At 55.9% G+C, this 15,612-nt stretch overlaps 1 protein-coding gene across 1 annotated transcript in view; it reads left to right on the plus strand.

Moving 5' to 3' along the window:
* Positions 1-3,961, plus strand: part of LOC120394814 (H-2 class I histocompatibility antigen, Q9 alpha chain-like) — a 38,748-nt gene extending 34,787 nt beyond the window's left edge. The window contains exons 4-9 of the mRNA XM_039518962.1: positions 417-692; positions 977-1,066; positions 1,418-1,450; positions 1,795-1,818; positions 2,658-2,690; positions 3,113-3,961. Of these exons, the coding sequence (XP_039374896.1) occupies positions 417-692; positions 977-1,066; positions 1,418-1,450; positions 1,795-1,818; positions 2,658-2,690; positions 3,113-3,117 (461 nt within the window). The 3' untranslated portion in view covers positions 3,118-3,961. The remainder of the gene's footprint in view (positions 1-416; positions 693-976; positions 1,067-1,417; positions 1,451-1,794; positions 1,819-2,657; positions 2,691-3,112) is intronic.
* Positions 3,962-15,612: the final 11,651 nt, after the last annotated feature.

Genomic DNA, 15,612 nt, shown 5'->3' on the forward strand with positions numbered 1-15,612 from the left:
TCATACCACGCGGTGGGAGTGGGGGGGGGGGGAGAGCACTGACTGCATCACGCACCCACCCACCTTCCCTCACTCCTTGGACCTCTGAGATGCCAAGTGGTGTTACCGCCAGAATATTTCTCTGCCAAATGGAGGGCGACCCCCAGCGTTGCTGCAGGAGATGGGCTGTGCTGCCCCGGCCCTTCCTGTTCAGACCCGAAGAGCGAAGCCCCTTAGGATCTCTGCCACCACCTGCATGCCAGAGAGAGAGGGAGTCCTGGCGTGCTCTGTCCCGTCCTGTCGGGCAAAGGGCAGGATTCTTCCCTCTGTGTGAGGGCCTTGGACCAGTTTGTCTTGCTGGAGATCCCAGCTCCCCCTGCGGCTCCCCCCGAGTGCTCAGTTCAGTGAATTCCTGCTTCTTGTCTCCTTCCTCCCAGAGCGCCCCACTGCACTGGTGAGTGACAAGCCGTCAGCCAGTGGCCTCACCACCCTCTCCTGCCACGTCCACGGCTTCTACCCCCGGGACGTGGCTGTCGTGTGGCTGAAGAACGGGGAGCCGAGGCAGCAGGAGACGATCCAAGGGGGGGTTGTTCCCAGCGGGGACGGGACCTACCAGATTCGGGCGACCATCGAGATCGACCCTAACAGCAAAGATGAATATACCTGCTGTGTGGAGCACACGAGCCTGACGGAGGATCTGAGAGTGCCCTGGGGTAAGCGGGGAGGGGAGGGATGTCCCCTAATGGGGAGAGGGGGTGGGGTGGGTGGGTGGAGTCAGGGCACTAATGGCGGAGCGAGGCAACTGATGCCTCTGATGGGGAAAGGGGATTTCAGGGGGGTTGTGGAGCACCAGTGGGGGAGTGGGGTGACTGATCCTGTGATGGGCTGAGGGGACTTCCGGGGGGATACAGGACACTAATGGGGAGCAGGGTGACACTCCTGTAACAGGGGAAGAGGGTTTGTGGTTCCCCTGCTCACTGGCCCGTTCCTGTTTCAGCGCCCAAGTCCAATGTGATGCTGATCGTGGGTGTCGTTATCGGGGTTCTCGTGCTGGTCACTGCCATCGCTGGAGCCATTTTCTTCCTCAGTAAGTGCCGGGGCAGGGCCCTGGAGAGTCTGTGTCAGGCCATGTGAAAAGTCCATCCCGTAGTGCCTGGGCTGGGAGATTCCTGGACCGCTCAGGACTGGGTGGGGTCCTGCACGCACCCCTGACTACCCCACTGGGGATGGAGCCCGCTCATCGGAGCCGCTGCTGGGCCAGACCCACCCACAGGCAGACCTAGGGTGGGGTATGGTTCACCACCGCTGGGATGGGGGTATCCTGGAACTGAGTCAGTCCGTGAGCCCCAGATGTTGGTGCTGGGCTGCAGACACAGCTCAGAGCCATCTCCTGCCCCGGGAGCAGCCGAGCTCACTGAAACCTTCCCTCTCTCCGCAGGGAAGAAGAAAGACGGTTACAAAGCGGCTGCAGGTAAGTGCTGAGTCCCTCCCCCGTCCCTGTCGCTCGGTGATCCGGTTCGTGGCAGCCTGGGGCCAGTCCCAGGAGACCTCCTCTAGCCCCCCACAGCCTCTCAGAGGCTGGGGAGCTGCAGCAGCGGGAGTGGCCAGCGACAGTCCTGGGCAGTGACACTGACACCCTGGCTGTGCCTGGGTGCTCTGTGTAGGTCGCCCATCACCATATCATCTGGGCAGAACACCAACACCTGGCTCAGAGTCACTGGGGTGTGTACGTGTATAACCAGTGTGGGGCAGGGAGAGGAGAACGGGGACCCTGCGTTCCCGAGACACTGACCCCGGCTTCCTTCTCCCCCACAGCTCACGAAGGCTCTGCCAGCTCCGGTAGGTGACGGGTGGGTGACGCTAGCCCAGGGGACGTGCTGGGACCTGAGGCCTTGGGGGGAGGCACAGGACATGTTAACGCATCCCAGGGTCCCTCTGTGGGGTGGGGGGGTCCCTGCAGTTTTGGTGACACTGGGAGCTTGGACGCATGGGGAGATTGACCGGCAGAGCTGAATTATTCTGCTACAGCTGTGCTGGTCGATGTCCCCTAATTAGGCTGCGTTCAAAGGAACCTAGGGGAGTTAGTGAGAGGCAGGGGAGTGTCAGCACCCAACTCCCCTTGGCTGCGTTGAAATTCCCAGCCCCGGTCTGCGGCAGCCCGTGAGGTCGGTGGGGCCACATCCATCGTGCCAGACCAGCCGTGTGTGTTTCCCGTGGGGTTGGGATGTGTCTGACCCCTTGGAGCAGCATTTTGCCCCGGCAGTGTCTGGCCTGAGTCTAACCCCTCCCTCTCCTGCTACAGCCAGGAGCTGGGTTTGGCGCTGTTGGGACAGGATGTGTTGTACTCCGAGCAGGGGGGATGTAGGAGCCCCAGCCCCACTAATTTCAATGGGGTTTGGGCTCCTGGGTCACTAAGGTGCTTCTGAGAGTCCCACCCTCATGGCCAAGTCCCCGGGGGGAGGGGGAGGAAAGGGGGCAGGGATCTTAGCCGTGGGGAGCAGTGACCATCCCCGACCTCCGCTGGGTCGCCCTGGGCTGTCCCTTGCACCAGGCAAAGTGCAGCCGCTCGGCTGGGGCAGCGTCACCCCCACCCTGCAGCAGGGTAAACGCTGGCACGAGGGCCGGGTGGGAATCAGGGCCAGAGACGCTAACACCCCCCTTCTCCTTCTCCCTCCCAGGAAGCAACAATGGATCAGACACCTGTGTCAAGGGTAAGTGAGGGGGACACTAGCCAGGGGGTTCAGTGAGGGGAGACCCCTGCCCAGAATCCCCCAGGCCCTGCCCCTCTGATCAGCCAGCCGTGGGGAGCCCTGCCCCTGATCTCCCTGCAGTGGGGGTGCTGAGTGCGGGGGTGGGTCTGCATCTCCCCTCTGCAGGGAGAGACTCCGGGAGGGGTGGGGGGTGTCCCTGGCTCTAGGGGAAGGGGCCGGGATGCTGTGCTGGCCGCCGGGAGCAGTGATCGCTGTCGCTCAGTGGGACGGTGATCGGCTTTCCGGTCTTCTCCCCCTCGGCGCGGGGTGTGGTGCCCAGTCAGAGCTTCACCCCGAGCGCCAGATGGGCCCAGTACCGTAGCTGGCACCGCTGGGTCTGCTCACCCTGACCCCGGCGCTGACTGTCCGTCTCATTTCTGCAGCGTAACGGAGCCCGTCAGCCCTGGCTGGGGGATCCCAGACACGAGAGACCGGATCAGATCAGGCTCCTGGGATTTCCACAGCTCAGCAGCACCTTCCACAGCCTGCTTAAAGCCCTTTGCCTTGATTGTACTCGAGCTAAACGCCCGCCTGTGAGAGAACTGAGCTCTCCGTGGCTGCAGACAGCCAGGGGTGGTCGGGGTCGCTTAGTGTTTGATTGCTACAGAACTGTCTTTTTTTTGAAAAAATGAAAACTTGTATCACTGAAGGTCTTGTTTGTATAGAAAAATAACCAGGGGTGGCTGGAGTGAGTTGTTAGCGATGGGCTGTACCCAGCACACACTGTTCTGTTTGCTTTGATTGTAACTTAGCCCCAGTTTTCTGTTTCCGCGGTGATTACGGTGTTAAGATGTTATTCTTTTTGCTGCTGCAGCTTCCTGTGTAATGGGCTAAATCCTGCTGTCAGGGCACTGGTCACCCCAGTGTCAGGCCTTGTCTGCATTGCGATTTGCACCAGTGTAACTACAGAGGTGTGAGTTTGAAGTGCGCTAGTTAAATCCCTGTGCGGACACTGAGTCTGGTGTAAGACAGGGCTTGTTTTGATTCCCAAGTGACTCAAGCGACACCAGAAAAAGCCTCCTCTTCTCCCAGGATCAGTGTCCCCTAACTGATCTGGTGCACGTTTGCGTGTAGACAAAGCCTACGCTGGCGCTGATTCTGCTCCCAAATGGGTTGATTTTGTGTGTGACGGATGAGATGTAATTTTTTTTTTGCTTAAGATTTTAAAACCAGTTTTAAATAGTAACGTTCTGTCTCTTGGCAATTTTCAGTTGAACACAATAAATGTAGGTTTGGGGTTTTAATCTCTCTCCAGCCCGTTTGGAGGATTCTGTCTGTGGCGGGTCAAGGAATGGGGGGTGCGTGGCAGTGCTGGTGGGCGCAGGGGCCTGGCAGGAAGGGGCTGGTGTATGTACGTTGGGTTTGGGGTGGTCGGATGTGTTTTGGGGTGAATAATGGGTGTTGGGCAGGGGCGGGGCTGGGCAGCAGCGACACTGATGAGACGCAGCCGCCCTGCCCTGAGTGACAGGGTGACTGAGCCAGGCCAGGCTGCCTCTGCTGAACGCTCATCGGACACAGAGCAGAGATGAGGGGTCAGGAGCATTACAGGGACTGTGACTCAGGGGGAGAGTTTCAAGAGTGCCGAAGGGATTTAGGAGCATGTATACCAGGAATCGTCATTGAGCCTGGTGCTCCTAAACCCCTTAGTGCTTTGGAAAGTGTCCTCACAGGTCTCTTCCTTTAAACTCGGGTTCAAATGAATCCTTGAGCAGCCAGCCCATGAACCCCTCCTCCAGCCGGGAGCATGTGGAGGGGTGGGGAATGGGGCAGCTAAGCCGGGTCCGGGGCTGGCAGCCCCTTGGATGGGGGCTGAGCCAGGCTGAGCTGCAGGGAGGCTGAGGCCACCATGGCTGTAGTGCCAGTACACCCCCCGCGTGGGGCCACGCAGCCTGGGCACTGCACACAGTAACCCTGGGCTAGGATGGGTTCAGATCCTGGAATGGGGCTGGGGGAGGGAATGGGGGCTGGGGCTGACTGGGGAGAACGAATCCTTCAGAGAGCAGCACCTCAGCTGGGGCCTTCTCCCTCTCTCCCCCCCCCCCGCCCCCCGTCGCTGACAGGGTCTGAGGGGCAGGCAGGTCAGGGCGCTGGTTTGGGTGGGTTCTGCGCTGGTACCAGTCATGTCCCTTACCCCGTGTGATGAAGTGGGACTGTTCGTACTGGGGGCTGGGAATGCTGGGTGCAGATCTTAAGTATCTAGCAAAGCAAAGGGCCAGTGCAGCCGAATGCCTGACACTCTGTCTCCTAGCAACGGATGGCTGGGCCCCTCCCTGCAAAGGTGCTGGCTGAAGGTGTTGGAGACAAAGGGGTCAGGTGACCTCCTGGCCCGGGAAAGAAGCTGAGCAGAGAGGAGGGGCCGGAGGGGGTGGGGCAGACTAGAGCTGGCTGGGGAAGGAAGGGAAGCAGGGACAGGGCTCTGATCTCCCAATGGGGGCTGTGGGGCTCCCGGGGCCCCAAGATGGACCTAACAGGGGGGATCCTGTCATCTGTGCCTGCAAGACCTGTGTTGGACTGTGTTCCTGTCGTCTAAATAAACCTTCTGCTTTACTGGCTGGCTGAGAGTCCTGGTGAATCGCAGGAAGCTGGGGGTGCAGGGCCTGACTCCCCCACACTCCGTGACAACTGGTGGTAGCGGTGGGGTGACTGCACCCCGTGGACGGCGCTTCCTGCAGTAAGTGACTGGGGAGCAGTAAAACGAAGGGGCGATTGCAGGGGCAATCAACCCCTGGGAGTGTGTGTGTGACCAGAGAGAAGGACTGTGCATAGAATCATAGAACTTAAGATCAGAAGGGACCATTATGATCATCTAATCTGACCTCCCGCAAGATGCAGGCCACAGAAGCTGACCCACCCACTCCTGACCCATGCCACTGCTTGCATCCGAAGAAGTGGGTATTCACCCACGAAAGCTCATGCTGCAAAACATCTGTTAGTCTATAAGGTGCCACAGGATTCTTTGCTGCTTCTACAGAACCAGACTAACACGGCTACCCCTCTGATACTTGCCACTCCTGAAATAATTCTCTCCCTTGACTCAGCTGTTGAATTCCCCAAATCCTGATTTAAAGACTTCAAGTAGCAGATAATCCTCCAGCAAGCGACCCCTGCCCCATGCTGTGGAGGAAGGCGAAAAACCTCCAGGGCCTCTGCCAATCTACCCTGGAGGAAAATTCCTTCCCGACCCCAAATATGGCGATCAGCTGAACCCCGAGCATGCGGGCAAGACTCTCCAGCCAGACACTCAGGAAAAAGACTTTCAATATCCCAACATTGACTCTCGGTACTAATTACCAGTGGTCGCACGTTATTGACCTATTGACTAAATCACGTTCTCCTATCAAACCGTTCCCTCCATAAACTTATCAAGCTTAATCTTAAAGCCAGAGAGGTCCTTCGCCCCCACTGTTTCCCTCGGTAGGCTGTTCCAGAATTTCACTCCCCTGATGGTTAGAAACCTTCGTCTAATTTCAAGCCTAAACTTCCCGACTGCCAATTTATATCCATTTGTTCTCGTGTCCACATTAGTACTGAGCTGAAATAATTCCTCTCCCTCCCTGGTATTTATCCCTCTGATATATTTAAAGAGTGCAATCATATCTCCTCTTATCCTTCTTTTGGTTAAGGAAAACAAACCGAGCTCCTCAAGTCTCCTTTCATACGACAGGCTTTCCATTCCTCGGATCATTCTAGTGGCCCTTCTTTGTACTCGTTCCAGTTTGAATTCATCCTTCTTAAACATGGGAGACCAAAACTGCACACAGTACTCCAAATGAGGTCTCACCAACACCTTGTATAACGGGACTAGCACCTCCTTATCTCTACTAGAAATACCTCGCCTAATGCATCCCAAGACCGCATTAGCTTTTTTAACGGCCACATCACATTGCCGACTCATAGTCATCCTGCGATCAATCAGGACTCCGAGGTCCTTCTCCTCCTCCGTTACTTCCAACTGGGGCGTCCCCAGCTTATAACTAAAATTCCTGTTAGTCATCCCTAAATGCATAACCTTACACTTCTCACTATTGAATTTCATCCTATTACTAATACTCCAGTTTACAAGGTCATCCAAATCTCCCTGGAGGATATCCCGATCCTTCTCCGAATTGGCAATACCTCCCAACTTCGTGTCATCCGCAAACTTTATCAGCCCACCCCTACTTTTGGTTCCAAGGTCAGCGATAAATAGATTGAATAAGATCGGACCCAAAACCGAACCTTGAGGAACTCCACTGGTAACCTCCCTCCAACCCGACAGATCACCTTTCAATACGACCCTCTGCAGTCTCCCCTTTAACCAGTTCCTTATCCACCTCTGGATTTTCATTTCGATCCCCATCTTTTCCAATTTAACCAGTAATTCTTCATGCGGTACCGTATCAAACGCCTTACTGAAATCAAGATATATTAGATCCACCGCATTTCCCTTGCCTAAAAAATCTGTTACTTTCTTAAAAAAGGAGATCAGGTTGGTTTGGCACAATCTACCTTTCGTAAAACCATGTTGTAATTTGTCCCAATTGCCATTGACCACAAGGTCCGTAACTACTCTCTCCTTTTAATATTTTTTCCATGACTTTCATACTACAGATGTTAAACTAACAGGCCTGTAGTTACCCGGGTCACTTTTTTTCCCTTTCTTGAAAATAGGAACTATATTAGCTAATCTCCAGTCAAACGGTACAACCCCCGAGTTTAGAGATTCGTTAAAAATTACCGCTAATGGGCTTGCAATTTCACTCGCCAATTCCTTTAATATTCTAGGATGAAGATTATCCGGGCCGCCAGATTTACTACCGTTAAGCTGTTCAAGTTTGGCTTCTACCTCGGATACTGTAATTTCCAACCCCGTACCTTCTGTGACGTTATTGATATAAATTGGGACCATATAGAACATGGGTTGCAACCAAGGTCCTGCAGTGGCACCAAATCTTAGATAAAGGGGGTCATCTAAGGTGTCTAAGACCAGATTATGGGTTGCTGGTTATAATTATGCTGTCTATATGTCTGTATCATTTGTAGTTAAAGTTATAAGTATTGGCTCTGTAATGTCTATAGTTTGTAATTCTGCTCTGCCTCTGGGAAGTGTCCCAGACAAGCTGATGTTAGCCCGGCATAGCTGGATTGATGGCCCATTAAAGGGCCATCGGCTACACAATTGACCCATGGAGAGAAGGCAGACACGCCTTGTGACTCAGCAAAGTATGCAGGGACTGGCCCATGTGACTCTAGGCTCCATTTTGCTGTAAATTTCCACAGTGAAGACAAAGGGATTCTTACACCTGGAAAAGTCTATATAAGGCCAATGCCTCATCTCCATCTTGTCTTCAATCCTGCTTCTGACCTCTGGAGGGACTTTGCCACAAACTGAAGCTCTACACCAGGGACTGAGGACCCATCCCAGCGGGGGATGCATTCCAGAGACTTAAATTGAACCTGCAGTTTACTCCAGCACTGCTGCAAGCCTGAACTAAGAACTTTGCCATTACTGTATGTAATTGATTCCATTTAACCAATTCTACCTCTCATCTCTACCTTTTTCCCTTTGTAAATAAACCTTTAGATTTTAGATTCTAAAGGATTGGCAACAGCGTGATTTGTGGGTAAGATCTGATGTGTATATTGACCTGGGTCTGGGGCTTGGTCCTTTGGGATTGAGAGAACCTTTTTCTTTTATTGGGGTGTTGGTTTTCATAACCATTTATCCCCAGGACGAGTGCACTGGTGGTGATACTGGGAGACTGGAGTGTCTAAGGAAATTGCTTGTGTGACTTGTGGTAAGCCAGTGGGGTGAGACCAAAGTCCTTTTTGTCTGGCTGGTTTGGTTTGCCTTAGAGGTGGAAAAACCCCAGCCTAGGGCTGTAACTGCCCTGTTTGAGCAATTGGTCCTGATTTGGCACTCTCAGTTGGGTCCCGCCAGAATCGCTCCGTCACACCTTCATTCCCATCAGTCACTCTGCCACTATTCCTAAACCCTTCATTAGCCTCATTAAAGACCGAGGCAAAATATTCGTTTAGATATTGTGCCATGCCTAGCTTATCCTTAATCTCCACTCCGTTTACAGTTTTAAGCGGTCCCACTTCTTCTTTCTTGGTTTTCTTCCTATTTATATGTCTAAAAAACCTTTTACTATTGGTTTTAATTCCCTTCGCAAGGTCCATCTCTACCCGGCTTTTAGCCTTTCTCACTGCATCCCTACACCCTCTGACCTCAATAAGGTAGGTTTCCTTGCTGATCCCTCCCATCTTCCACTCCTTGTACGCTTTCTGTTTTTACTTAATCACCCCTCTGAGACGCTTGCTCATCCAGCTCGGTCTAAAACTACTACCTACAAACTGTTTTCCCTTTCTCGGGATACAGGCCTCTGACAGCTCCTGCAACTTCAACCTGAAATAATCCCAGGCGTCTTCTGCCTTTAGATCCCTAAATATGTTAGTCCAATCCACTTCCCTAACTAGTCACCTTAATTTAGTAAAGTTAGCCCTTTTGAAATCGTAAACCTTTGTCTCAGATGCAATTTTGTTTATCTTTCCATTTATTTTGAACCGAATTAGCTCATGATCACTCGAGCCAAGGTTGTCCCCTACAACCATTTCCTCAACAAGGTCCTCGTTACTTACCAAAATCAGATCTAAAATGGCATCCCCCCTCGTCGGTTCAGCGACTACTTGATGAAGGAATTCATCAGCTATCACGTCTAGGAAAAGCTGAGCCCTATTATTATTACTAGCATTTGTTTCCCAATCTATATCCGGGAAGTTAGTCTCCCATGATCATACAGTTCCTATTAGTATTTACCTCCTTAAAAACATTAAAGAGCTCTCTATCCATATCCAGGCTAGATCCCGGTGGTCTATAGCACACCCCAATCACTATCCCAGGGGACGCTCTAGTAGTTTTCTTCCCCAATGTCACCATTGCCCAAACAGACTCCGTATTATCCATTGCATTGCTAGTTATTTCGTTACATTTCACCTCATTATTGACATACAATGCTACTCCCCCACCTTTACCTTTGTTTCGGTCTTTCCTAAACAGCACATACCCTTCCATACCTGTACTCCAGTCATGGCTACCGTTCCACCATGTTTCGGTTATTCCTACGATATCCGGTTTCAATTCTCAGACCAGGAGCTCCAATTCCTCCATTTTGTTACCTAAGCTTCTCGCATTGGTGAACAAACATCCTAATTTTTGCTGTTTGGCTTCTCTCACCTTTGTTACCCAATTTGGTAGGGACACAGTACCACCAGTATGACCTATTGGTCTAGTATCCATCCCCCCCCCTCTTCCTGTTGTCCAAACCCCTCCCTCTGGCTATATCCGTTCTTATCCTGTTGTCCTCCCTCTCAATGTTTAAATTTGGCGTGGAGAGTGCCTGGACATCTCCCAACCGTCTCCCCCCAATACCTCGTTTAAAGCTCTTTTGATCAGATGAGCCAGCCTCCCTCCTAGAAGTCTATTTCCTTCCCTACTCAGGTGGAGCCCATCCTGTGAGAACAGTTCTCTGTCCCCGAAAGCCTCCCAGTGCCCATACATCCCAAAGCCCTCCTTATAGCACCACTCCCTGAGCCAACTATTAATCATCACAATCCTGTCACCCCTTTGTCGCCCTTCCCTAGGGACAGGTAGAATCCCACTGAAGATCACCTGAGCCTCAATTTCCTTGAGCGTCTTACCCAGCCTGGCATAGTGTCCCTTGATCCTCTCTAGCGAGAATCTAGCCGTGTCATTCGTTCCTACATGAAGGATGATCAACGGGTTCTTACCTGCTCCTTTTAGGATCCTTTTCAACTGCAGGTCCACATCCCGTATTTTAGCGCCCGGTAGACAGCACACCCTTCTGTTCTCCGGATCGGCCCTGGTCACAGGCCTGTCCAACCTTCTCAGTATGGAATCCCCAATCACGTAGACCTGCCTTTGCCTGGTGACAGTGCGGTCTGCTAACCTATCCCCCGTTCCCCCTGATTGCAAGCTCCTTCCATTCCTATCCTCCCTTGTAGTCCCCCTTAAGCCATCCTGCATCCTCCCGGGGCCCAAAGTCGGTGCTGTCACCATCGACTCCTCCCCTCTTTCTATCGGACTAGCCGCTATTCTCTTCTTCCTTGGTCTCCCACCGTCAGCTACCACCTGCTGTACCCCTTCCTCATTCTCCAAACCTTCATACCTGTTCCTTAGCTCTATTTCTCCCTCACTGGCTCTCCTTTTCCTCGGCCTGCTTCTCACGGTCACATGCTTCCACGGCCCATGTTCCCCATCCAGCATTCCCCCCTTACAGGCCTTAGCCCCTGCTTCTCCCTGTACTCCTGGGCATTCCCCTTCAGCCACAGCTTGCCTTTGCTCCATCAGCTGCCCAAACCCCCTTCTAATCTCTACCAGGGTTTCTACCTGCAGCTCTAGACCCTGGATCTTTTCCTCCAGCAGCTCTATTAGGCGGCACTTCATGCATACATAGTACTGTTCTGGGTCCCCCGCTAGGACCATGTACATACCACAGCTGCTGCATGCTATCATCCTCGGTGTATCCTCTGCTGGTTGGCTCATGGCTGCTGCTGTCTCAGCCTCTATCAGCCTTCTCACCTGCCCCTTCCGACTCCCCCTGTAAACTAACTCCCACTCAAACTCCCCTGTTAGCAGCCCTGTTCGCCGGCTCCCGTGCCGCTGCTCGCAGCTGTGCCGCTGCCTGGCTGGGCGACCAACCACCTCATTTGTGGCTGGGTTGTGGATATCGATCCATTCGGTAGTTTTGGATTCAACAAACTTCCCATCAATGAACAATTTGGTTGCTGGCACTGAGAAAGAAGAGAAGAAGGATGAAGAATGCCAAGTGGGACTCACTTTTGCAGGGCTCCTGCACAGGAGCCGCTGCCCAACCTGGGCCCCGCGACCTGCCAGCGCCGCCATCGTGCCTGCTGGGAGTCCCTGAGCCCAGGGGAGACCACCAGACCCTCACAGAGCAGGGCCCGTGCAGTAACAGGGTCCCCCGGGGGATCACAGCGAGCGATCCCAGGGGCGGAGGAGTCTGCAGCTCGACCCTGGCAGAGAGGGGGTGACCTCAAGGACTGGCACACTAGGGGTCCCCTGGAACCCGTGGGGAGCGGCGAGCACCCCGGCCTGCGAGTGGCCAGCAGGAAGATGTTTGCCAAGCGGCGCAAGTGCGACCTGGTGGGGCTGTGCAAGCAGAGGGGGCTGCGCAGTGGGAAGCTCACCAAGGACCAGCTGTTTGCCCAGCTGGAGGAGGCAGATCGTGTGAATGAGCCGATCCCTGTCTCTGAGGGAAGCAGCCGGGCAGATGCAGCACAGGTACCAGTGTCTGTCCCCGCTGGGAGGGGTCAGCCAGCGGCTGGGGGCTTCCCGAGACCCCCCACCCCTAGGCCTAGGGGGAGGGGGGGGAGGAGCCCAGCGACCACCGAGGGCACCGTGACCCCCCCGACCAGCAGGGGATCCTCCCGGCGAAGCTCACCCCCCAGCCGGGGGTCGGCCCGGCAACGCTCGGCATCCGTGAAGCGCATGCGGCTGGACTGGGAGAGAGAGATAAAACTGAGAGAGCTGGAGGATCGTGAGAAACAGAGAGAACATGACCGGAAGCAGAAGGAGAGTCAGAGGGAGCATGAGGAGAGACAAAGCCAGCGTGAGCTGGAGGAGAAGGAGACCCAGCGTAAACATGAGGAGAAGCAGCGTAAACATGAGCTGGACCTGGCCCAGCTGAAAAGCAGTAAGGCCCCGGCTGCGGTGAGTGAGGGGGGGCCCAAGCCTACAAAGAGCTTTGATAAGAGCTTCCTGGCCCCGCGGAAGGAGGGGGAGGACATAGACACCTTCCTGACGGCCTTTGAGAACGCCTGCGAGCTGCACCGGGTTGACCCTGCAGACAGGATCCCGTTTCTCACCCCCTTACTGGACTCCACCGCCGTGGAGGTGTACAGCTGAATGAGAGGGGCGGAGGCGGGGGACTACAACCTGTTCAAAGAGGCCCTGCTCCGCGAGTTTGGGCTGACCCCGGAGATGTACCGGAAGAGGTTCCGGAGTCAACATAAGACCCGGGAGGTCACATACTTACAACTGGTCAACCGGGCGCAGGGGTATGCCCGCAAGTGGACGGCTGGGGCCCAAACTAAAGAGGACCTGCTTGACCTAGTCGTACTGGAGCACCTGTATGAGCAGTGCCCATCGGATCTGAAGCTGTGGCTGATGGACCAGAAGCCGGAGAACCCGCAGCATGCAGGCCGACTGACCGACCAATTTGTGGACAGTAGGGCAGGAGATGGCAGGGAGGAGTCTCGAAGGAGCAGGTCTGCCTCAACGCAGAGAGAGAGTCACCATGGGACCTCCCAGAAGGGGCTGAGGGAGGGCCCCCATCAAAGGGAAACATCCAGCGTCAGGTCCACCCGACCCACTCGAGGGGACCCACGAGACATGGGCTGCTATCAATGTGGCCAACGAGGCCACATACGGGCCCAGTGCCCCAAGCTCCGGGACAGACCGAGCAGACCCAACCCGCAGAGGGTTGACTGGGTAGAGATCCAGTCGGATGAGGGGCAACATTCCCAGGAAAGGGGGGCTGGCAGCGTTCCACCTGGGGAGGAGGGCCCCAGGTCTGCTCCTCTGGGGGGCTGGATGCTCCAGACTCTGGGTTTTGGGTTTACAGGGTGGGCACAGGGCTGCCCCTCCGGAGCGAGTGCCTTGTTCCCCTGGAGGTGGATGGGAGGAAGGTCACTGGGTACTGGGACACAGGCGCAGAGGTGACGCTGGCCCGGCCCGGGGTGGTGGGCCCAGATCGGATGGTGCCCGACACCTACCTGACCCTGAGGGGTGTGAACGGGCCCCCATTCAAGGTGCCTGTGGCGAGGGTGCACCTGAAGTGGGGGGCCAAGGAGGGCCCCAAGGATGTGGGGGTACACCCACATTTGCCCACAGAGGTGTTAATGGTGGGGGACCTCGAGGACTGGCCAAGCAATGGCCGGAGTGTCCTGGTCGTGACCCGTAGTCAGAGTCGGTGCAGGGCTCTGCACCCTGACACCGGGGAAGGTACTCTGCCCGAGGCACCGGACCCTGACCTGGTGGGGAGGGAACGCCCAGGGACAGGGTTCAGAGAGGCTGCGGCCGCAGACCCAGCCAGTGAGAGAGAGCAGGTCCCCGGCCCTGCCCCAGCGGCTGAGTACCAGGCCGAGGTGCAGAAAGATCCCTCCTTGCAGAAGATAAGGGACCTGGCCGACCTCGGTGGGGAGCAGACCATGGGGGGGGGGTGTGGCCGGAAAAGGTTCCTGTGGGAGAAGGGGTTCCTGTACCGAGAATGGGCTCCCCCAGGGAAGGTGGAGTCAGAGGGGATCAGGAGGCAGCTGGTGGTACCCCAGGAGTATCGCCACTAGCTGTTGCGCCGGGCCCATGACATCCCCCTCGCAGGGCACCAGGGAGCCTGGCGTACCCAGCAGCGGCTGCTGCAGAACTATTACTGGCCTGGGGTCTTTCCCCATGTCCGGCAGCACTGCCGCTCCTGTGACCCCTGCCAGAGGGGGAGGAAGGCCTGGGACAGGGGGAAAATGGCTGTAGGACCCTTGCCCCGCCCTGAGGAGACTTTCCAGAGGGGGACCAGGGTCAAAAGGGGGGCTCTGAACCAAGAGAGCCCGAATCCCAGCCCCCCAGACTGGAACATGGGGAGAAGCCCCCAGCCCAGCGTGCACCCCAGGGGTACTGGGGTGGGGAAAGGGCGCGGGCGGCATAAGGCTTCCCCCCTGCAACCTGCAAGTGCCCTCGAGTCCCCCTGACCTACAGGGGGGCAGGAAACTGGAATGACCGGGGGTAACTCTTCCCCCAGAACGGGGGGGACTCTGGGGCAGCCATGGGAATGTAGGTGAGTTCGAACTTCCCCAGGTCACTGGCTGGAGTGACCCCGCTCAGTTCGGTCTCGAAGGGGGGAGAGGTGTGACGAAGTGGGACTGGTCTTACTGGGGGCTGGGAATGCTGGGTGCAGTTCTTAAGTAGCTACCAAAGCAAAAGTCCATGCAGCCGAATGCCTGACACTCTGTCTCCTAGCAACGGATGGCCGGGCCCCTCCCCTGCAAAGGTGCCACTGAAGGTGTAGGAGACAAAGGGGTCAGGTGACCTCCTGGCCCGGGAAAGAAGCGGAGCAGAGAGGAGGGGCCGGAGGGGGTGGGGCAGACTGGAGCTGGCTGGGGAAGGAAGGGAAGGACAGACAGGGCTCTGATTCCCCAATGGGGTTGGGGTGGCTCCCGGGGCCCCAAGATGGACCTAACCGGGGGGATCCTGTTATCTGTGCCTGCAAGACCCTGTCCTGGACTGTGTTCCTGTCGTCTAAATAAACCTTCTGCTTTACTGGCTGGCTGAGAGTTACTGTGAATCGCAGGAAGCTGGGGGGGGTGCAGGACCCTGACTCCCCCACACTCCATGACACCCCGGTAAATCAGTGTGTGACGTGCGCTGGGCTCTGCGTTGCTTGGGAGTTTCACAGGGACACACACCCGCGGGGGGATAAACCTTTGCCCGCTAAGGCCTCAGTCACACACGGTTTGCACCAGGGTCACTGCTTGGGTTGGGTGGGGGCGGGGCGGGGCGGGGCTATTTTGACTGGGGTAGTTCAGTTGGTGCCTCGCTGGGACAGGTGTGTTGCGAGCACGGTGCTCACACTAGGCAGGGCACCCCCCTACCACCACATGTACAGGCCGAGCCGCGTTTCACTGCAGCCACGTGTGGAACGACGCACCACGCTGGTTACACCGGCCCGGCTGCAGCGACCAGCACCGTGTGTGTGGATGGGGTGGTGCAGGGGAGGGGAAGGAGGCTAATCTCTCCTTGGGAGGCTCGCTCAGAGGCTCAGACAGGCCCAGTCTGGCACCTGAGAACCACCCCGCCCCCCTGCCAGCTGGG

The sequence above is a fragment of the Mauremys reevesii genome, unplaced genomic scaffold (genome assembly GCF_016161935.1).
Source record: "Mauremys reevesii isolate NIE-2019 unplaced genomic scaffold, ASM1616193v1 Contig8, whole genome shotgun sequence".
Classification (NCBI taxonomy): Eukaryota; Metazoa; Chordata; order Testudines; family Geoemydidae; genus Mauremys; species Mauremys reevesii.